At 46.9% G+C, this 24,156-nt stretch overlaps 2 protein-coding genes across 4 annotated transcripts in view; one reads left to right on the top strand and one right to left on the bottom strand.

Annotated features, from left to right (window-relative positions):
- Positions 1-11,310, bottom strand: part of LOC141096779 (multifunctional protein ADE2-like) — a 71,061-nt gene extending 59,751 nt beyond the window's left edge. Inside the window, exon 1 of the mRNA XM_073583585.1 lies at positions 11,280-11,310. Within this exon, the coding sequence (XP_073439686.1) occupies positions 11,280-11,295 (16 nt within the window). The 5' untranslated portion in view covers positions 11,296-11,310. The remainder of the gene's footprint in view (positions 1-11,279) is intronic.
- Positions 11,311-11,485: 175 nt separating this feature from the next.
- The window catches only part of LOC141096778 (beta-alanine-activating enzyme-like), a 90,847-nt gene continuing 78,176 nt past the window's right edge, over positions 11,486-24,156 (top strand). The window contains exons 1-2 of one of the 3 annotated variants that reach the window (XM_073583582.1): positions 11,486-11,616; positions 13,506-13,753. In XM_073583582.1, coding sequence (XP_073439683.1) covers positions 13,521-13,753 — 233 coding nt within the window. In that variant the 5' untranslated portion in view covers positions 11,486-11,616; positions 13,506-13,520. Of the gene's footprint in view, positions 11,617-12,258; positions 12,400-13,505; positions 13,754-24,156 lie in introns of those variants that run through there. The other 2 variants (XM_073583583.1, XM_073583581.1) reach the window with 2 other exon arrangements.

Raw genomic sequence — 24,156 nt, 5'->3', positions numbered from 1 at the left:
TTTGGAAAGCCCCTGATGTACCAAAACAGTGGAAACCCCCCACAAATGACACCATTTTGGAAACTAGACCCCCCAAGGAACTTATCTAGATGTGTGGTGAGCACTTTGACCCAGTGCTTCACAGAAGTTTATAACGACCGGGCGTGAAAATAAAAAAAATCGTATTTTTTCAACAAACATGATCTTTTGGTCCCCATTTTTTTTTATTTTCCCAAGGGTAACAGGAGAAATTGGACCCCAAAAGTTGTTGTCCAATTTGTCATGAGTACGCTGACACCCCATATGTGGGAGAAAACTACTGTATGGGCACACGTCGGGGCTCGGAAGGGAAGTAGTGACGTTTTGGAATGCAGACTTTGATGGAATGGTCTGCGGGTGTCATGTTGCTTTTGGAGAGCCCCTGATGTACCTAAACAGTGGAAACCCCCCACAAGTGACCCCATTTTGGAAACTATACCCCCTAAGGAACTTATCTAGATGTGTGGTGAGCACTTTTAACCCCCAAGGGCTTCACAGAAGTTTATAACGCCTGGGCGTGAAAATAAAAAAAATCATTTTTTTCCACAAAAATTATATTTTTGCCCCCAATTTTTTATTTTCCTAAGGGTAACAGGAGAAATTGGACCCCAAAAGTTGTTTTGCAATTTATCCTGAGTAGGCGGATACCCCATATGTGGGAGTAAAACACTGTTTGGGCACATGGCAGAGCTTGGAAGGGAAGGAGCACCATTTGACTTTTTCAACGCAGAATTGGCTGGAATTGAGATCAGACGCCATGTTGCATTTGGAGAGCCCCTGATGTGCCCAAACAGTGGAAACCTCCCAATTCTGACTCCAACCCGAACCCCAACACACCCCTAACCCTAATCTCAGCCCTAACCTTAGCCCTAACTCTAGTCCTAATGGGAAAATGGAAATAAATACATTTTCTTTTAATTTTAGTATCTTTCCCTAACTAAGGGGGTGATAACGGGGGGTTTGATTTACTATTTATCAGGGCTGTGGAGTCGGAGTCGGTGCTCGTTTTGGTGGAGTCGGAGTTGGAGTCGGTATAAAATGGACCGACTCCGACTCCTAAAATATATAATAAATTGGGTACAGTAATTCAATGCAGGATGTGCTGAATATTTTTTCATAGGAGTTTGGGAAAGTTATGAAATGTCCTATAAATGGCTGTTATATTCCTGATCTAAGGCTACATTCACACAGCGTTTTTCCTGTGTTTTTTGAGGATACGTTTTTCAGCTGCAAAAGCAGATCAGATTTTTAAAAAACTGCATCACCTGAAAGGTTTTTGAGCTCATAGATAATGTTTTCAATAGCAAAAGCAGATTAAAAATCTGCTCTATCTATCCATTTATCCATATCTGTCTATCCATATCGTATCTGTACCAAAAAGAATGAAAACCGGGTAGTACACCAATATATATTCTGTTCTATCTAAATATCTTGATTATTGGATCATAAAAATGATTAAATGTCATTGTACTACAATAAATTTTTCACTTAAATATAAGCAATATGTGTGGGAGTCGGAGTCGGTGTAAGGGAAATTGAGGAGTCGGAGTCGCAGGTTTGGCTTACCGACTCCACAGCCCTGCTATTTATGGCGGTTTTTATTTTTGGCAGCTGTCACACGCTAAAAGACGCTTTTTATTGTAAAAATAGTTTTTGCATCACCACATATTGAGAGCTATAATTTTTCCGTATTTTGACCCACCGAGTCATGTGAGGTCTTATTTTTTGCGGGACGAGTTGCCGCTTTTATTGGTACCATTTTCGGGCACGTGACATTTTTTGATCGCTTTTTATTCCGATTTTTGGGACGCAGAATGAACAAAAACCAGCGTTTCATGAATTTCTTTTGGGGGGGTGCGTTTACACCGTTCCGCGTGTGATAAAATTGATAAAGCGGTTTTATTCTTCGGGTTAGTACGGTTACAGCGATACCTCATTTAGGTCGTTTTTTATGTTTTGTCGGTTTTATGCAATGAAAACTATTTTATATAAAAAATAATTATTTTTGCATCGCTTTATTCTACGAGCTATAACTTTTTTATTTTTTCGCTGATGATGCTGTATGGCGGCTCGTTTTTTGCGGGACAAGATGACGTTTTCAGCGGTACCATGGATATTTATATGCGTCTTTTTGATCGCGCGTTATTGCACTTTTTGTTTGGCGGTATGATAATAAATCATTATTTTTTGCTTTGTCTTTTATTTTTATTTTTTAAGGGGTTCGCTAAAGGGGTTAACTAATGGGACAGTTTTATAGGGCGGGTCGTTACGGACGCGGCGATACCAAATATGTGTACTTTTATTGTTTTTTTTATTTCCAAAAAATGAATTTATTGGGGGATTATTTTTTTCTAATTTATTTGGTGATTTTTAAAAAAATTATTTTAACACTTTTTTTTTTTTTTTTAAACTTTATTACCTTGTCCCAGGTGGGACATCACTGTCCTGTGACAGATCGCTGATCTGTCACATCACAGATCACTGTGACAGATCAGCGATCTGTCACAGGCATTGAAGCAGACTTCCTCATGCCTGCGCTTTGCAGGCAGTGAGGAAGCCAGCTCCCTGCAGGCCCCCGTCGCCATCTTGGAATCGGGGGCCTGCAGGGAAGAAGTCCCCCGCAGCAGCGCTGCACATTGCGCTCCTGTGGGGGGCTCAGGGAAGCACGGAGGGAGCCCCCTCCCGTGACCGCCCCTGACACATTGTGTCGGGTGTCAGCTGTGACAATCAGCTGACACCCGGCCGTGATCAGCGGCGCTCACCAACGTGGGCGCTGCTGATCGCTATGACGTACTATCCCGTCCCTGGGAATTAAGTCCCAGGGCACATGGACGGGATAGTAGGTCATATGGGATTAAGGGGTTAAACAAGTTATTTCCATATCATTCTAATAAATGATAAGATTGCAATATTTAAAGGGGTTTTCCACTGTTAAAAAATGTGTGCCCAAACTGTACAAAATGTTATAAACTGTAGAAAAAAAAAAATGCGATCTACTCACCCTCCCCAAGTCCAGTAGTGACTCTCCGCCGCTGTTCCGGTCTCTGTGTCTTGGCTGAAGCGGTGACATCATGAAAACAGCATACAACACTGATACAGCCAATCACTGAGCTCAGAGGCTCTGCTGATGTAGATGGAGCTGGCTGCTGAGGTCAGGGATTGGCTGCAGTGGTGCTGGGCGCTGTCAAGGTAACGTCAATGCTGCAGCCAAAACCCAGAGACTGAAGCAGCAGGAGAAGACATAAACTGGACCTGGGGAGGATGAGAACTAGCAGAGTTTATTGTTTCATAAATATGTAAACAATTGGACACAAGATTATTGAAAGTGGAAAACTCCTTTAAGGAAAAACATTGCAATAAGAAACATATACACCCAGTCATAATATTATCCCCTTAAATGGGTATTGTCATCTCTAAGATCCTATTCCAATATGTAGTAGGTATAATATTAGCAAATACTTCCAATTAGAAATGTAGTATAGTTCTTCTGATGTGAAATGTCTCTTTCCTGCAGAGAAATGCAGGACCTTAGGAATCCATGGTTATGACCACTGACATAATAACAGTTCGCTAGTTGTTAGTGGTTGCAACCATGGATACCTAAGTATCTGCAAGGAAAGAGACACCGCAAATCAGAAAAACTGTACCACCTTTCTAATTGGAGGGATTTTCTAATATTATTATTACACCTACTATATATTGGGATGGAGATGGGAATACCCCTTTAAGGTCAATTTTCTTTTTTTTCTCTCCTCTTTCAAAGAGCCATATGGACTATGAGGAATTCTTTATTGGGGACAATTTACATTTACAATGTACTGATTGACAAAAAAAATTCCAACTAGGTGTGAATTGGTGGGAGACACACAATTGTGTTTTATAGTGTTAACTGCATGATCAAAATGAGCTGAGGACGATTCTCCTGGTCAGTATGATTACAGCGATACCAGACAAGATAGTTATTTCCTATTTTAGTGGCTGAAAAAAAAAAAAAGGAAAAAAAAATTATGAACTTTATAAAATTCTATATATACACACACACTGTATGTATTGATGTGTGTCATCGCTTTAAGAGACCCAGATTTTATTTTTTCATCAATGGAGCTGTGGAAGGGGTTTTTCTTTGAGTGGCGATCTGGTGCACAAAACGGCCTGAGAGGACTTTACCGGTAATAGATCTTGGGATAGTTAAGGGCCCGTTACACATAGTGAGATCGCTATAACGTCACTGGTTTTGTGACATGCTAGCGACATCGCTGTGTCTGATACTTACCTCCGACCGCTCCCTCGCTGGTTATCGCTGATCGCACGAGAACGTCCTGGGCCGTTTCTCGTTGTCAGCTTCCTGCGGCGCTTCCTGTGGAGAGACGAGCGTGGAGCCGGGCGGGAGGACGCAGGATCGCCTAGTGTGACAGGTAAGTAGCGATCCCTGTCCCCAGCGATGTCCCTGGTGAGATCTGCCTGTGTGGCAGCTCACTAGCGACCACTTAGCGATGCACCAGCGATCCTGATCGCGTCATATCTCTGGTCGGGATCGCTGGTGCATCGCTAAGTGTGACAGTACCTTAATACATTTCCCCAACTGGATGTGTTTAAATAAACTGTCCCTGTGCTGAGATAATCTTATACATGTGCCCATTTACCTTTCTCCACTCCATGGCTTCCTCTGCTCCCTGCTAAAATGGCCGCAGCATGTGACCACTGCAGCCAATCACTGAGCTCAGCCACCTAGTAGCACAACACCACAGAGCCCAGTGACTGGCTGCAGCGGTCATGTGCTGTAGTCATGGTGTCACGGTTACATCGATTTTGACAAAAGCAGGAGGCGTACGGCGGATTTGGGGTATATTCACACAGAGCGAGCCCATGGCAGAATGGGAGCTAAGCGCAGACATCCCCTTTAAGAGTCCTGGAGCTGCGTCACCATAAGGCACACACACCCCACGCTTTGCTTTGAGCGCTCACCTGCCAGCGGCTGCAGCCCAGGTCACCAGTCACTACTAGTGATGTTTCCTTCGTGAACGATCCGATACAAAGAGCCGGCTCTCTGCTGTGAACGAAATGAGCCGGCTCTGCAGGGTGAATGAGCCGTTTGTTTGTTTTTCGGCGCCTGGAAGCAGTGAATCCTGACTGTGACTCATCTGGGGGGAGGAGCGGTCAGGAGAGGAGGAGATGTGGATAAATGCACGTGAGTTAACCCTTCAGTCCCAAATCTATCCTGCCAGTTCCTCCATGGCATATATAGTGTGTGACTATGTGTAGGAGGAGGGACGCAGCACATTGTCATCATCATCATCTGCAATGACCTGTGCGTTACCTTTAGTCCGGAATAAAGATCCACTTCACTGTCCCCTCATCCATGGCGTATACATACAGTATATGGTCTGTGTAGGAGGAGAGACTCCGCACATTGGTTGGTATATCATCTTCTCATAGTGTTAGGCCAGGTTCACATTGCTTTATGGCCCTGCGATCAACGGGATCGTTACATAGCGGCACTAACGCTGTAACGGATGAGGTAACGCCCCCATTGGCCGCAATGCTAACGCATCCAAAATCGGCCTGATGCGTTACTTCATGACACCCCCTGGATCGCGGTCTGCAGCATTTGTGGGGGCGCCATGAAGTAACGCATCAGGCCGATTCTGGATGCGTTAGTAGCATTGCGGCCAATGGGGGCGTTACCTCATCCGTTACAGCGTTAGTGCCGCTATGTAACGATCCCGTTGATCGCAGGGCCAGGAGGATTCAGGCCAACACTGCAGGGAGGAGGAGAGACGACGGCAGTTGTTGCTGCTAACGGCTTACACTCACTTGTGAGAGACGCACGTGATTCTTGTGCGAGTCTCACGCATGGAAACCTGGCACTGCCGCCGGCACTCGGACCGGAGCGTGCGGTTACATGTACTTCTATGCAGCCGCACGCTCCAGTCCCAGTGCCGGCGGCAGTGCCAGGTTTCCATGCGAGAGACTCGCGCAAGAATCGTCCGAGTCTCTCGCTAGTGAGTATGAGCCCTAAGGGGAGGGGAAGTAATATAAAGTGATTTTAGGTGAAACCTGTGGAGAGATCTCAGTCCAGCCCCAATCATTATATAGGGTTAAGGGCCTGTCACACTAAGCGATATCGCTATAACTTGTGACGTTATAGCGATATTGCTAGCGATATCGCTGTCTGATACTTACCTACAACCCGCTCCCCCGCTGGTTATCGCTGATCGCGCGAGACCGTCCTAGGCCGTTTCTCGTCGTCAGCTTCCTGCGGCGAGACGAGCGTGGACAGGTAAGTAGTAACCCCCGACCCCAGCGATGTCGCTGGTGAGATCTGCCTGTGTGGCAGCTCACTAGCGACCACTTAGCGATGTACCAGCGATCCTGACCGGGTCATATCGTGGTCGGGATCACTGGTACATCGCTAAGTGTGACAGCACCTTTAGGCTATGTGCCCACGTTGCGTGTTAAAACGCACACCAAAAACCGGACTCCTTCCCAGAAATCGCGCGGTTTTTGCTGCGCGATTTCACCACGATTATGATCGCGATTTTGCCGCGATTTTCGTGTGCGATATTCAAGCACTTTCCAAGCGATTTGAAGCATCGCTTGGAAAGTGATTGACAGGTTGGTCACACTCGTCAAACATAGTGTTTGACAAGTGTGACCAGGTTTTTACTATTGAGGCCGCCTATGCGGCATCAATAGTAAAAGATAGAATGTTAAAATGCTAAAAAAAAATAAAAAAATCGGGGTATATTTACCTTCCGACGTCCCGCGCTGCATTCCCGGGCCACAGCGTTCCCAGCGATGCCTTGCGAGACCTGTGATGATGTAGTCTCGCGTTGCTATAGCGATCTCGTGAGACCGCTAGAGTCACGCGAGACTACGTCATCACAGGACCGTGCCGCAAGGCATTACTGGGAACGCTGAGGCAGGGAATGCAGCGCGAGACGTCGGAAGGTAAATATACCCCGATTTTTTATTCTTTTTTTTACAGGGGTATGGTACCCAGGGCCTGGAGGACAGTCTACTCTCCTCCACACCGTGGGTACCAACCGCACATGAGACGCTTAACTTCCCGCATGGTGGGCATAGCCACATGTGGGAAGTAAGCGATTCTCATGCATTCCTATGGGTGCGGAATCGCGGCAATTCTTTGCGATTCCGCACAAAAGAATGAGCATGCTGCGATTTTTTCCACGATGCGATTCCGCCGCGGAAAAAAGCGCAGCATTAGCACAGCATGTGCGGAATGCCATAGGAATGCATGGGGGGCGTTCTGTACACGATTTTTAAACGTTTTCGCGCCAAAAATCGCGGCAAAAACGCTTAAAAATCGCTACGTGGGCACACAGCCTTAAGCTGGTTTCACACTTGCATATTTTGGCTGCACACGGATCCGTTTTCGTCTCCATTGACTTTCAGTGGTGACGGATGGGACTGTGCATCCTGTTGTCACCGTTTTCCCACAGATCCGCATATTTTATCAGATGCACAAAAATGCAACTTGTTGCAGTTTTGTGTCATCTGAAAAACACATAGGCACAGGGAGACGCACGGATCCACGGCTACACATCTGGAATTAACATGGAGCTCTATGGAGCACGGATCCAGGACAACACGGATCCATGTGCTTCCGTGTGCAGGGATCCGTTTTGTGGCACTGAGCATGCTCGAAAGCGAGGGATGTGCTGTATGGGACCAGTCTGCAGACATAATATAGACTATGCCCGCATGCTGTTCTGTCATACAGTGATCTTTCCCGCCTCACTAGAAGGGCTTGTGCCCTGTGCTATGCTGTGGTAATGATAATAAAATGTATTGGGAGCATGTATGGGGGCTCCTGGTTAGGGGCTGCATGAGTGGGGCTGCGTTCACACTAGTGTAGGGGCGGACATAGACTGTAGTGGGCCCCTGTGCAAGAAATTTTTCGCCCCCCCCCCTTCATAGGGCAACAAAGTTATTTGCTATTTGTTATCCAATATTGAGTCTATGCAGGGCTGGATATAATATCTGTATAGAATATAATGTAACCCCCCATAGAATATAATGCAGTCCCCCCCATATAGTATAATGCAGCCCCTCCATAGAATATATGGAAACCCCCTCATAGGATATAATGCAGCCCCTTATATAGTATAATGCAGCCCCTCCATAGAATATATGGAAACCCCCTCATAGGATATAATGCAGTCCCTTATATAGTATAATGCAGCCCCTCCATAGAATATATGGAAACCCCCTCATAGGATATAATGCAGCCCCCCATATAGTATAATGCAGCCCCTCCATAGAATATATGGAAACCCCCTCATAGGATATAATGCAGCCCCTTATATAGTATAATGTAGCCCCTCCATAGAATATAATGCAGCCCCCAGAGTATATAATAAATATAATACAGCCCCCCTATAGAATATAATGTAGCCCCAAATAGAATATAATGCAGCCCACCTCCCCATAGAATATAATGTAGCCCCCCCATATTATATAACACAGCCTCCCCTTATAGAATATAATGTAAAATGTACCCCCCATGGTATATAACACAGCCGCATAGTGTATAGCCCAGCAACACATGGTATACAGTATAGCCCACCATGGTATAATACAGCCCAGCATGGTATATAGCCCCCCCCAGCATGGTATAATACAGCCCAGCATGGTATATAGCCCCCCCCACCATGGTATAATACAGCCCAGCATGGTATATACCCCCCCCCAGCATGGTATGATACAGCCCAGCATTGATCGGCATGATGCGTTACTTCATGATGCACCCACAAATGCTGCAGACCGTGTATCTTTATTCGGGACTAAAGGTAACGCACAGGCAGGCCCGGATTGGCAATATAACCAACCGGGCATTTTCCCGCTGGGCCGCTGTCACGTGGGCCGCGGGTGGCAGCGCCCGATCATCTGGCCGCTTGCCAGCTGCTGCGGCCACTGTTGCTCCTGCCACCGACCCTCTGCGGGCACGGCGGTGATAGTTTCAAGTTCCTCCCGCACTGCAGGGAGATAAGCCGCCACGCACCCCATCCTCGCCTTAGCATGAGATGAGACGCCCCCCGCCCCCCGCAGCCACTCACAGCGTCGCACTCGCTTGCCTGCTCACTCTGTTCGCAGGACCTGTGATGAGGTCACAGGAGGGGAGGAGTCAGGGGGTCACATGATCAGGAGCCTTTGTCCAGACCCCCATCATGTCACCTCTGACTCCGCCCCTCCTGTGACCTCATCACAGGTCCTGTGCGCTCAGCCTTGCCTCTACCGTCTGCAAGACTCTGCTGTTGTCATGGTGCTGGTTGAGGTAAGTATGTGTGGGGTCAGGATTTACAGTGTGGATGTAGCAGCGCTGTGTGTGTACGAGGTGTACGGAGCGGAGCCGTGTGTGTACGGGTTGTACGGAGCGGAGCCGTGTGTACGAGGTGTACGGAGCGGAGCCGTGTGTACGAGGTGTACGGAGCGGAGCCGTGTGTGTACGAGGTGTACGGAGCGGAGCCGTGTGTGTACGAGGTGTACGGAGAGGAGCCGTATGTACGAGGTGTACGGAGCGGAGCCGTGTGTGTACGAGGTGTACGGAGCGGAGCCGTGTGTGTACGAGGTGTACGGAGCGGAGCCGCGTGTGTACGAGGTGTACGGAGCGGAGCCGCGTGTGTACGAGGTGTACGGAACGGAGCCGCGTGTGTACGAGGTGTACGGAGCGGAGCCGCGGGTGTACGAGGTGTACGGAGCGGAGCCGTGGGTGTACGAGGTGTACGGAGCGGAGCCGCGGGTGTACGAGGTGTACGGAGCGGAGCCGCGTGTGTACGAGATGTACGGAGCGGAGCCGCGTGTGTACGAGGTGTACGGAGCGGAGCCGCGTGTGTACGAGGTGTACGGAGCGGAGCCGCGTGTGTACGAGGTGTACGGAGAGGAGCAGTGTGTACGAGGTGTACGGAGCGGAGCAGCGTGTACGAGGTGTACGGAGAGGAGCCGCGCGTGTACGAGGTGTACGGAGAGGAGCCGTGTGTACGAGGTGGACGGAGTGGAGCCGTGTGTGTATGGAGTGGAGCCATATGTGTACAGGATGTACGGAGCGGAGCCAAGTGTGTACAAAGCATACAAAGCGGGCTTTTCCCACGGACACAGGAGTACACGGCGGAGCCCCGAGGAGCATTTTAAAACACACACATGACGTTCCACCTGAAGTGATGTGCTGGAAGCTGACCGGAAATGAGATAATTTCTTGAGGAGATTGTGACGGAACCAGGAATGCTTCAGATCCATCACCGTGTCCTCCTCCGACAGCGCAGACAGCAGGATCGCCTTGGAATCGGGGATGCCGGCCATGTGAGCGGATCATGATAGGTCCTGCACCGGGAGGCTCAGGTGGGCACTACAATGGGAGCCGGGCTGCTATAGTATCTTTGTAGAATCTTTCTTTATTTCTTTCTTTCTCTGTTCTGTCTTTCCCTCATTTTCTTTCTCTCTCTGTTCTTTCTTTCTCTCTCTAATCTTTCTTTATCTCTCTGTTCTTTCTTCCCTCTCTTTCTCTCTGTTCTTTCTTTTCTTCTTTCTTTCTCTCTCTGTTCTTTCTTTCCCCTTTCTTTCTCGCTCTGTTTTCTTTTTTCTCTCTCTCTCTGTTTTCTCTCTTCCTTAGTGCCAGTCAGTGTGCCCATAATGCCAGCCACTGTGCCCTCAGTACCAGTCAGTGTGATCAGCAGTGCTAAATGGGTGCGATTAGGTGTGGACATGGGTGTGACTAGTTGTGAAATGGGTGTGGCTGGGCGTGGCCAAAAATTTGCAGCGGCGCGCGCCGCAGTCTTTGTCCATCTTTCCCTTCTTCAAAAGTTGGGAGGTATGATAGGGGCGGCTATGACCAGGGGGTCTGGTTGCCCAATAGAGAGCAGTTCTGCCAGGAATTCTGTAATCATGCATACAAAAGGGGACAGAGCTTTGGGAGGAGTACTGTACCTAAAAGCAATAAATAGGACTGAGCTGAGATACTGGGCACAGCTGTGACACTACATGTTATATAGTCGTGTTAATCTCCTCTCACTTCTTGTAAACTACAAGTGTACAAAGATATTATATAGTCACCATGTGACTAGTGGGCCTGTGTAACTTCAAATGCCAGGGCTGAATTTTAGTCCCAGTCCGGCCCTGCGCACAGGTCATTGCAGATGATGATGATGACAATGTGCTGCGTCCCTCCTCTTACACATAGTCACACACTATATATGCCATGGAGGAACTGGCAGGATATATTTGGGACTGAAGGGTTAACTCACGTGCATTTATCCACATCTCCTCCTCTCCTGATTGCTCCTCCCCCCAGATGAGTCACAGTCTGGATTCACTGCTTCCAGGCGCCGGAAAAAAACACAAACGGCTCATTCACCCTGCAGAGCCGGCTCATTTCGTTCACAGCAGGGAGCCGGCTCTTTGTATCGGATCGTTCGCGAACGACTCATCACTAGCTGCAACTGTAGTGTCTGCCGGCAAAGGAAAACTGCTGTGAGGAGTCCGCGGTCGCGCTCTGGTGACGTCACATACCGTGTGCTGTATGGTGTGCGGTCTGCGCCGGTGCCCCCTGCAGGACAGCAATGCACGGATCACACTGAGCATGTATGTAAGACGTGAAAGGCATGGACTGTGCTGAAGTGGCGCTCACTGTCACCTGTGCCCACAATGCCGATGTCTGGCCTCCAGGGTGATACATTGCAGCAGACCTCCAGCTGATCGGCAGCGCTGGATGTTATTGTAGCAGATGCTCAGCTGTGACACATCACTCGCAGGCTGCACTGGATGTTATTGTAGCAGATGCTCAGCTGTGACACATCACTCACAGGCTGCACTGGATGTTATTGTAGCAGATGCTCAGCTGTGACACATCACTCACAGGCTGCACTGGATGTTATTGTAGCAGATGCTCAGCTGTGACACATCACTCACAGGCTGCACTGGATGTTATTGTAGCAGATGCTCAGCTGTGACACATCACTCACAGGCTGCACTGGATGTTATTGTAGCAGATGCTCAGCTGTGACACATCACTCACAGGCTGCACTGGATGTTATTGTAGCAGATGCTCAGCTGTGACACATCACTCACAGGCTGCACTGGATGTTATTGTAGCAGATGCGCAGCTGTGATGTGACACATCACTCACAGGCTGCACTGGATGTTATTGTCGTGGCTCCGGTGCAGGCGTACTTTACCTGCCCTGTTGAGGGCAGAGCAGAGTACTGCAGTGCGCAGGCGCTGGGAAAGATCAGAGAGGTCCGGCGCCTGTGCACTGCAGTACTGTACTCTGCCCTATAGGGCAGGTAAAGTACGCCTGCACCGGAGCTGCGACAGGAGTAAGGAGGAGGACGGCATCGCTAGAAGATGGGAGGCGCCGAACCCTGGGTGAGTATAATGAAACTTGTTTTCTCTTTCAGGTTACATCCGGGGCTTATCTACAGCATTACCGAATGCTGTAGATAAGCCCCTGATGTCGGTGCCGGCAGCTGATAGGCTAAAAATAGGTGACAGATTTCCTTTAAAAGTGGGAATGTTCACGGCCCAACAGATTTATCCTCAAGCTTGGAAGTGATCCCGTATCCACAAGACAGGACGTAAGTTACCCGGGGTCTGACTGCAGGGAGTCGAACCTTCCCCCAGAACTGGGAGCCCAGAGTGAACAGCGCAGACGTAAGCCTATCATACTCCTCTACTACAGTCACCTTCAGGGCCGCCGAATGTTCTACTCTCCGTTTTCAGCGCGCCAAATGAATAATGAATGGAGCAGCAGCACACATGATGGACCTGGCTCCGTTCACATGGGGAGCTTCACACTCCCAGTTCTTGGATCAGTGATGGTCCCAGTGGTTGGACCTCCAGTGATCAGGATATTATTCCCTCTCCTCTGGATAAGGGATAGCTTACAAATTAAACTTAAGAATACCCCTTTAAGCCAGAAAGTGTTGTGCCGGCACGTCTCATAACACATCTAGTGCAGCTTACTTTGGCAGCCTTTTCCACCACTCGATGTCATACAGCTCAGACTAGTGCATGGAAATGGGGTCCCAAAGTGCCCAGGAGAGATTCCCACTGCACGTTGAGTTTTTCATGCAAAAGTAATACATAATAAACTTTATTAAGACAATCAGTAAATTCACAGAGATTCCCACAGTGCGTCTTGTGTGCCCCCATAAGTGATGTTTTGGCTCACTGACTCTTTTTCATACTGTTCCAGCACTCCAGTAATGAAGTATAGGGAGTTATAAGTCACTTTTGTTTTTTTTTTTATTTTAGGCTCAAAAAGTTTTGCTGAAATGTAATAAAATTAGCATTAACATAAAATAGATTTAAAAAAGGCACAAATAAAAAACATAATCTAGACAATAAAAAGCTGCAAATGCAGCACTGACTTCCATCATCTTCCCCTTGTACCTATTACAGCAGCCTCACAGGAGAATATAGTGTCCTATAACCACCAGTCCCTAATATTTGTCTTTCCTCTGATGTTCTAGGTCGCTGACCTCCCGATGGCGGATACGCTGCACGACCTGGTGGCGCAAGCTGCAGCTTCATATACAGACAGGAGGGCAGTATGTTTTCAGCCATATGACAAGACTGCGGTTTACGCCACATACCTCGACGTGCTCCAGAGGGCTGAAGAGCTGACACTTTTCCTAAAATCCCATACCAGTGATCTGGAAAATAAAACTATTGGCCTTTACTGCCATCAAGGAATCGATTTGCCCTCCTGGATCCTGGGGTAAGTAATGACTACTCATCTACACTGCTCACAAATAGTTAGGGATATTTGACTTTCTGGTGGAATTTGTGGAAAATGCACAAAGTTCCCGTTACAGTGATATTTATCGTGAGAGTAGGACATTAAGTAGAGGAATGAAATGGTGATTTCCTTATCTCGAGCAATTTCTTGGAACAAAAGCCATCAACAGTGGTGGTATACCCCCCCCTCCAAAATGTCACTGTCTCAATAACTTGTCATGTGGCCTTGAGCATCACTTACAGCTTGACAACAATGTCTCATGCTCTTCACAAGCAGGGCTGTGGAGTCGGTAAGCCAAACCTGCGACTCCGACTCCTCAATTTACCTTACACCGACTCCCACATATATTGCTTATATTTAAGTGAAAATTTATTGTAGTACAATGTGAACATCAGACATTAAATCATTTTTATGATACAATAATCAAGATATTTAGATAGAACAGAATATATATTTATTGGAATACAACTTTAGAACACAAAAAACTGTAATAAATTGTAAATATGCAATACACTATAATATCGATTACATATATATATAGTGTATGTGTGTATATATATATATATATATATATATATATATAATCTCATTATGTAACAAACTATGTAAGTGGCAAAAAAAACGTTTTCAACAAAAACATACTAAATAACATTTGTGCAGTCTATGAATTTGTTCTAAGAAATAGAATTGCCTCCATCAGATCCTCCTTCATAAATGAACTCAAATCTGACCTAATAATTTTAAGGCTAGAGAACAACCTCTCTACACCAACTTGGGTTGGTGGTAAAGCCGTAACCACATGGGCAACATCTCTATCAATTTCCGGGTATAAAGGAATTGCCTCATGCACAGTCAGTTTTGATGAACGGTTGAATTTTTCTATTTCTTTGAGAGCAAGTGAAACATTTTGCTGAAATATGGTCAATCTGCTTGCTATAGGAGACGGAGTGAAATCTTTTTCCTTGCGGCAATGCTTTGCCTGCTCCATGTCATCCAAATACTTGTCAAAGTCAAACTCCTCATCTGATAAGGATGAAGATATGGCAGCAGTAGCACTGTCAGGACCCAAGTCCTCTTACGACTGGCAGTCCTCCTGTAGGCCACTCATCCTAACTGCTACCTCAGTCAGAGCTTCTTTTCCTTTAGTAAGCTATTGATAATCAAGCAGTATACGATGACTTGGGTCCACATAAACAGCTGCCAGAAAAATATTATTTTCCAATAGCTGTGTCTCTCCGTTTCACTGAAGCAGAAATGCCATCTGCGATTAAACTTCCTCTTTGGGACAGGCAAAATAGCAAGTTCTTCCACTCCCTTATGAAAATGCCAGGAGCTAAATCCTCAGCTTGTAATTTTTTAGTCACAGTAAATGGGTGATTAAGCAATTCCTTCAATTCAGCCACCTGTGTCCATTGACCTTCATTTAGGGTTACCTGAGGGTTCGCCATATCTTTAAGAAACGGTTTTAGTTGAAGCAATCGCTCAATCATTAAATAAGTGCTGCCCCACCGAGTGGCTTGATCAACAATTGCCCCTTTCCCTGCACGTCTCTTCAAGATGGAATCAATTTTAGGGGTTCTGGCAGCAATAACCAATTTCCTCACTTTTCCAATCAGATTTCCAGCATGTCCCTCTTGCAGACTATCTCTTATTGCCAGCTGCAGCGTGTGCACAACACAGCACATGTGATGAATATGAAAGTGTTTTGAAGCAGCTTCAACAAGATCATCTATTTCTAAAGTATAATTTTGCTGTTCTTCTGTTGTAATATCTGTTTGTTCCTCAGTTACATGAACAGCACTGTGGCCTTTCATCTCATACTGAATCCTAAACTTTCTTCTAGCAGTTGTTCATTACTCTCATTCATCAGTGTAATTGTATTTATCATGTTTGAAGCATTGTCCGTTACAATAGCAAGAACCTGTTCTTTTTTTGAGTTCGTAATCTTGCAGAACTTTTTCCACTAAGGCCTGGAGAAACTGGCTGCTGTGATGAGCTTTAGTATCTTTTACTGCCAGCGTGTTGGTAACAATTTTTGTCACAAACATATCGAACATTGATGGCAAAATAGTTCACTCTGTGACGTGTGTAGGCATCCATCTTAAGAAACATTATGCGTCTTTTGAAAGTCTTTTTAAGATCTTCCTTTTGTTTAAGGGCTTCTTCAATCACTTGTCACTTACAAAATATCTTGTTAATGATGTTTGAGATGCTCTTTCATTCCTCCTTTGCCTGGCAGGAAGTGCTAGGCGTGAGTTTCTTGGTGCTGCTGTTATTTTTCTCAGTCACAGCTTTGAAAACTTCTGGATGGAAACGTTGTAATGTCTTTTTAGATTGGAATCTCTTGTAGGAGCATTTTTTTCCCTTCCCCATTACAGCACCGCAAACATGAGAGATGGTATCCGCCCCCAGGAAACAGGAAACCTGTAGCAGAGACATAAGAAGGGGGCAGCACCTCTCTCCTCAGTTTGGTTTCCTGTTTCCCGCAGGCGGATGCCGGGGGGGCAGAGTCCGTACCTCCGGAGGGATCCCCCTCTGATGTCAGCCGGTCAGGAGGCCGAGGTCCGCGGGGCACGGTGGCGTGCGCCTGTCGGCCCAGCTCGGTGGGCGCTGTGAACGATGTCCTCCTCGTGAGACTCCCCGGCGGCCGTTCCAGTGGGAGGCTGGGCCGGGGGAGGCGTGGCCACCACGACGCAAGCGCCGGCTTCCAGGGTCGCACCGGAAGTGACGTCACACGCCAGGGGAGCGGTGTACTGGGCACTTCCGGGAGGGAGCGGTCCCAGAAGCGCGCACCGCTTCTACATAAAAAGCGATGCAAGGCAGGTGCCACCGGTCCCTGAGAGGCTGCATACAGGCTCCAGAATAGCAGAGCCAGATCAGCAGCGGGGCGCAGATGGATCCTGAAGGCGAGATGCGCGCGCAGGAGGAAGAGCCACAGGCCACCGGGGTACCCAGAGGGCCGGGTGAGTGCCTTGGTAAGGCAACACATTATATTAACAACTGCCCTATGTATGTCTTCTTTAGGGAAAGGCCACATCAAAACAAAAGAACAAGGAGTGTGCATTATGCAAAAAGGCCCTAGCTAAAACTTATGAGAAGCGACTGTCGCTCATGCATTAAAAAAATAGTGGACGAAGAGTCACCATCCCTACTCCAGAGCATTAAAACTATGATCCGGGATCAAGTAAAGTTGACAGTCAAAGATTAATTGAAGGAGCAGACTACACTTAGCTCCGATGTAACACCCGCTTCACCACCGCCCCCACCTCCTCCTCTTCCTCCCACAGAAATAACTACCGACATAGAGTCTGACGAAGAGCAAGGAGAGATAGGGGACTCGGACTTGGATTCCTCGGGCGTGGGAAAGGGTCGTCCATATTTCCTATCTGAGGACATTGGGATATTATTAAAACTTGTAAGGTCCACAATGGGACTGGAAACACCAAAAGAGCCAAAATCAATTCAAGATGCTATGTTTAGTAATCTTGAGGGGAAAAAACGAAGGGTTTTTCCCTTTCATGACAACATGTTAAATTTAATCAAGAGGGAATGGAAAAAACCCAACAAAAAAATGTCTATACCGCAGGCGCTCAAACGTAAATACCCGTTTGATGAGGAGGTATGCGATAAATGGGAAAAAGCTCCCAGACTAGATGCCGCCATTGCTAGTACATCCAGAGGTATAGCATTGCCATTTGAGGACATGGGCGCCTTAAAAGATCCCCTTGACAAGAAAGCAGACGCTTTTCTAAAATCTGCTTGGGAGGCATCGGCTTGGTCGGTCAAGCCGGGGGTGGCCACCACTTGTACAGCACGTGCCATGGTCAAGTGGTTAGACGAATTAAGTGACCAAATTAAGAATAAATGCCCAAGGGAAACACTTCTGGAGGCAATACCTTCCGTATAGAAGGCAGCGGGATACCTGGCTGACGCCACAGTAGATTCCGCCCGAGGTGCCGCCCGTGCATGCGCCCTTTCAAATTCAGGCTGCAGAGCACTATGGTTAAAAAACTGGTCAGCAGATTTCCAGTCAAAGGTTAAACTCTGTGCCGTCCCTTGTGAGGGTCAATACCTGTTTGGGAAAGCATTGGATGAAATTTTAGAAAAGCATCAGATAAGAAAAAACGGTTTCCACCCCCCTTCCCTAGGCGTCGGTGGACTGAAGCTCGCTCGTCCTTTCGTGGAGCAGGGAATAGAGGGAGCCGAGGGCAGCCAGACGATAGAGCCACACGGGGCAGACCCTGGAGGGGAAAAGAGAAAGGATTCCTCTTTCGTAAAACCACACCGAGACCCGATACTAAGCAATGACGCCAGGGCGGTTGGGGGAAGGCTTCGGTTCTTTGTCCATCAGTGGGTAGCATTGCCCACCTCAAAGTGGGTAACCGACCTGTTAGCCGGGGGCCTACGACTAAGTTTTCTAAGCCTTCCACCTCAAAGAGTAAAAGTGACCCGGGTAGCCAAAAAGAATCGGGTCACGCTAGAAAAGGAGATTCAACTCCTTATACAAAAAGAGGTACTATTAAAAGTACCGTATCATCAAGAAGGGAAAGGGTTTTACAGCACTCTGTTCCTCACGCCAAAACCAGATGGGTCACTAAGAACCATATTCAATCTCAAAGCCCTGAACCAATACATCAGGACAGAGAAACTCAAAATGGAGACCTTGGGATCAGCAGTGAAGCTACTCGACCCGGGTTGCTACATGGCAGTAAAAGATCTTACTGACGCCTATTACCATGTGCCAATATGGGAAGAACACCAACAATATCTAAGATTCGTAGTAGAGATTGCTCAAGTCCCCACTCATCTCCAGTACCAGTGCCTACCCTTCGGGGTATCAGTAGCCCCTCGTATATTTACAAAAATCATCGGTGAAGTAGCGTCCTTTTATAAGAAAGGAAAATATCCTGTTGGTACCCTATCTAGACGATTTCCTCGTCATAGCAAACGACAAGTAAAATTGCGAAAATGCAGTTACAAAGGTCCTGGAAATATTGACCAGGTTAGGCTGGATGATCAATCTAAAAAAATCCAGATTAACTCCAGTTCAGTCACAAGAATTCCTTGGAATTCAATTGGACTTATTAAAACAGCAGTGCATTCATCCAGAAAGGAAAATGGGGGCTATCCAACAAAAAATACAACGGATTCAATCCGGTCGAGCCATATCAGTAAGAGAGGCAGTGTCACTCCTGGGCACGTTAACAGCAACAATCCCAGCGGTCCGGTGGGCACAAGCCCATACGAGAGAACTACAGTGGCAGATCCTATCCGAGCAGGAGAGGGGTCCCTCCAATTTAAACCGGGAGATCATTCTCACCTCAAGTGCAGGAGTCATTATAATGGTGGCTGAGCACCGAAAACTTAAACAGATCAGTGCCTTGGACTACTCAAAACTCTATGGTACTGACCACGGACGCAAGTCCGGGTGGCTGGGGGGCACACATAGAGAAGCGAACCCTACAGGGCCAGTGGGAACCCGGAATGAGGGATGCATCCTCAAATCTAAAAGAACTGGCGGTTGTAAGGCGAGCCCTTCCCCTAGTAAAGCGAGAAGTGCAAGGGAGACATGTCACCATATTATCCGACAACAACACGGTCATAGCATACATAAACAGACAAGGGGGCACATGGTCAGCAACCCTTATGGCAGAAGCCAGGGAATTATTTGCATGGGTGGAAAACAATCTTCTATCCTTATCGGGTAAACATTTAAAGGGGGCAGACAATTATCTGGCCGATTATTTAAGCCGGCATGTACTACACCAGGGATAATGGTCCCTAAATCAAAAAATATTTGGGGAAATCTGCGTGGCCTGGGGCACACCAGAGGTAGACCTATTTGCTACCAGGGAAAATCGAAACGTGGACAGGTTCTACTCCCTAAATCCAAGAGGACGACCAGAGGGGGTGGATTTCCTACTACACCAGTGGAAATTTCGTCTGGCCTATGCGTCCCCCCCCCCCCCCCCCCGTTTCCATTGATTCCAGTATTCTTGAAATAGATCCGACAGGACAAAGGTCGAATAATCCTGGTTGCGCCCTTCTGGCCGAAGAGAGCATGGTTCACATGGCTCAGCGCATGTCTGTCTCGGACCCATGGATCTTCCCAGATACCCTGAATTTGCTATACCAGGGCCCAGTAGAACATCCCCGGGTTCACGGGCTGCACCTCACTGCGTGGAACTTGAGAAGGGGACTCCTTCTGGCAAAAGGGTTCTCAGTCACGTTAGTAACCACCCTGCTCGCTAGCAGAAAGGAGGTAACTTTACGTAAATACCAAAATATTTGGGAAAAATTCTTACAGTTCACGGGCCGACAATGGACTGGGACAGCCTAAAAAATACCAATAAAAGAGGTCCTAGAGTTCCTCCAGAAATGACTGGAAAAAGGACTGTCCTCAAGAACCTTAAAGGTGCAGGTATCGGCCCTGGGGGCGTTGTTTGATCAAATACTGGCTGATCACCCATGGATCTATAGATTCATTCGGGCCTCATTTACATCCAGGCCCACAAAATTACCATCTAAGGTAGCTCCCTGGGATCTAAATTTAGTATTAAGGGCACGGACAGCGTCTCCATTTGAACCTATTGCTTCCATCTCAATAAAGGCGCTAACGCTAAAAACAGTACTCCTGGTGGCCCTAACCTCAGCTCGTCGTATCTGCGAGCTGCAGGCAATATCTGTAAATCCACCATATACCACCTTTTTGGATGATAGAGTGATCATAAAAACGGATCCGGCCTTCCTACCGAAGGTAAATTCCACAGGGAGCAGGAGATAAATTTGCCATCGTTTTGTCAAAACCCCAAATCCCAGGGAGAAAAATACCTTCCATTGTCTAGATGTCAGACGTTGCCTGCTTCAATATATAGAAGCCTCAAAATCATGGCGACAGTCTTCAGACCTTTTTGTCTCCTTTCAGGGGACAAACGGGTAAGAAAGCTTCAAAGTCAACAATTGCACGATGGTTACGTGTGGGTATTGCACTGGCTTATTCTTCTTTAGATCAGACTCCCCCACTGGGTGTAACAGCTCACTCTACGAGAGCGATAGCCACATCCTGGGCTGAAAGGGCAAATGCTTCGGAAGAGCAGATTTCTAAGGCAACAATATGGTCCTCACCATCCACTTTCTTCCGGCACTATAGACTAGACCTAGAACCCTCAAATCTGGCCTTTGGGAGAAAAGTGTTGTCTGCTGTTTTCCCACCCTAGGAGTCTATTTTATCTTTCCTCTCATGTCTGCGGTGCTGTCATGGGGAAGGGAAAAAATGATTATTACTTACCGGTAATTTGATTTTCCAGAGCCATGACAGCACCGCATTGTTCCCGCCCTATCTTGGCGATGGTTGTGTGGTGCACTAGAAAATTTAAAGTTGTATCTGAATATATACCGAATTTTCCGCTTTGTAAGACGCACTTTTTTCCCCCCAAACTTGGGGGGAAAATGGGGGTGCGTCTTACAAAGAAGATATACATTACCAGGTGTAGGCTGCAGGGGTGTCTGGCTGTCCGTCGGCGCTGTGGCTGTCTCCGGGTGCCCAGCCGTGTCTCCACGTGCCTAGTGGTGTCTCTGGTTCCAATCCCGGGGCTCTGCCAACATTCTGCGACAGGCCAGAGCCCCGGGGCTCCCTCTCGGTTCCCTCTGTTTTGCCTCCGGCAATATGGCGGCCGCCGCCGGGGGCGGCGCATGCGCTGATGGTGATCTCGGGACAGATCTCGAGAGATGAGATCTCAGCGCTGAAATCTTATCTCTCGAGATCTCATTCACGAGATCACCATCAGCGCATGTGCCGCTCCCGGCGGCGGCCGCCATATTGCCAGAGCCAAAACAGAGGGAACCGAGAGGGAGCCCCGGGGCTCTGGCCTGTCGCAGAATGTCGGCAGAGCCCCGGGATTGGAACCGGAGACACCGCTGGGCATGTGGAGACACGGCTGGGCACCCGGAGACACCCACAGCGCTGACTGACACCCGGTAAATGTGGGCAGAGCCCCGGGCTGCTGCACAGGCCCCCCTGGTAGCAGCGCGAGCCCCCCCCCTGGTAGCAGCGCGAGCCCCCCCTGGTAGCAGCGCCAGACCCCTGGTAGCAGCACGAGCCCCCCTGGTAGCAGCACGAGCCCCCCTGGTAGCGCGCTGCACATCGGAGTACCCTCTCATCCCTTCCTGCGGCCTGCAGTATCACCCCACTCCTGCCTCCTCCAGCAGCGACCCTGGGACCCCGCTTCACTGCAGCCACCACCCCCGGTAAGCAATAAGACACCTGGATTATAAGAGGCACCACCTTTTTATTAAAAAAAAGTTTTTTCCTATTTTTCTCCTCAAAATTTGTGGTATGTCTTATAATCCGGAGCGTCTTATAAAGCGAAAAATACGGTATATATAAAAGAAAAAGGGAAAAGAAGGTGAATATTAGTGACACTGTTATATAACATGTATGTAAACTAATAAGGCGGTTACCTTTGCATACTCTGAAACAAACTGAGGAGAGAGGTGCCGCCCCCTTCTTATGTCTCTGCTACAGGTTTCCTGTTTCCTGGGGTGGATACCATCTCTCATGTCTGCGGTGCTGTCATGGCCTTGGAAAATCAAATTACCGGTAAGTAATGATCATTTTTTCACTGCCTGAGTATGCACTGATTTTGGCATCACAGCATTTGTTTTCCTCTGGGTCACTTGTCATACATTGACACACAAAATATTTTTCATCTTGAGTCACTGTGAAATGCTCAAATACAGCTAACTTCATGGGGAGCTTCTTAGACATTTTGTAATCATATAAATTCACTCAAAATAATTTTGTGCTATAAAATAATGTATAATATAATTCCAGCAAGAACAGGGAACCATGTACAGTGGGGAAAATAAGAATTTGATATACTGACAATTTTGCAAGTTTTCCCACCTACAAAGAATTGAGAGGTCTGCAATTGTACACTTCACCTGTGAGAGACAGACTAAAAAAATCCAGAAAATCACATTGCATGATTTCAATAATATGCATTTTATTGCATGAAATACGTATTTGATACAATAGAAAAACAGAACTTAATATTTGGTACAGAAACCTTTGTTTGCAATTACAGAGCTCAGACATTTCCTGTAGATTCTGTTTCTCTCAGTTGAAGTGTACCTATGATTAAACATTTCAGACCTCTCCATTCTTTGTAGGTGGGAATCGACAGTATCAAATACATACTTTTCTCACTGTATAATTTTAGATAGAAATAAAACAAACTTTGCATAAATCAGTAGTACATATGACAAATATAAAGTTTGTAAAATATGTTATTAGATAGCTTTACCTTGAATTTCCAATCTCATGCTTTTCTTAGGGTACAGCTCACTAAATGCTTCACAGTCTATGAAGAGGGGAGGGAGCAAGTTTGTTGTGTATCATACTCCAGGGACAAAGAAACTGATAACAGAGCTAATAACTTCTTGTTTTGGCTTCTATACCTATACAAGTCCTCATATAAGCCCTCATCAATTCTGTTGCTGTATTTCTCCTGAATATTGTATGTATATTGTATAAAAGCCAACTTCCCAAAAGTATATGAGCTCAAAGAAAAAACAAACAAGCATCAAGCATACAGAGAGAGCATACAGTACACTGGACTATTGATCTATGCACAGTTTATTGAAAGTTTAAATATGCTTTAAGAAGTAATTACCTTAATCTTGTTATCCTGTTCACTATAGCAATTCTTCTGAGATGAGTGCAGGCCTTCCTTCTTTCTGAGTGTGTTTACTTTGTACTCTTGTCTGTAGAGGAGGAGCTTCACTGGTGCTGGAGTGCAGCACTGAATTATCTCAGCTAAGACAAAGCTAGATCCTCAGGTTACATTCACACCATGGGCGTAGCCAGGATCAAAACTGGGGGGGGCAGAACCACATACTGCACACCCCAGCTGCTGCAGAACCTCATACTGCACACCCCTACACTTGAAAATAAAGCCTGCACCTTAAGAAGATGTGGTGATGAATGCAGTCTATTTATTCCAACTATCAATTGATGTTGATGTGTTACTGAAGACGAGCAATGCCTGTCCTGGGCGTCCTTTTGGGAAGCTAAGAGGTGTACCTGACTGGTGCTAAAAAAAAAAAAAGGGAGTGTTAGTCTGTGTGCTATCCGGCTTTCATTCTTTTTGGTACAGATAAGATATGGATTGATAGAGCAGATTTCTAATCTGCTTTTGCTATTGAAAACATCTATGAGCTCAAAAACCTTTCAGGTGAAGCGGTTTTTTAAAAAGCTGATCTTCTTTTGCAGCTGAAAAACGTATCCTCAAAAAACGCAGCAAAAACGCTGTGTGTGTGAATGTAGCCTTAGATCAGGAATAGAACAGTCATTTATAGGACATTTCATAACTTTCCCAAAT

This window comes from Dendrobates tinctorius, unplaced genomic scaffold (genome assembly GCF_039654945.1).
Source record: "Dendrobates tinctorius isolate UK_male_01 unplaced genomic scaffold, ASM3965494v1 ptg000079l, whole genome shotgun sequence".
Taxonomy (NCBI): domain Eukaryota; kingdom Metazoa; phylum Chordata; class Amphibia; order Anura; family Dendrobatidae; genus Dendrobates; species Dendrobates tinctorius.
This window is presented reverse-complemented; position numbering and strand designations above follow the sequence as displayed.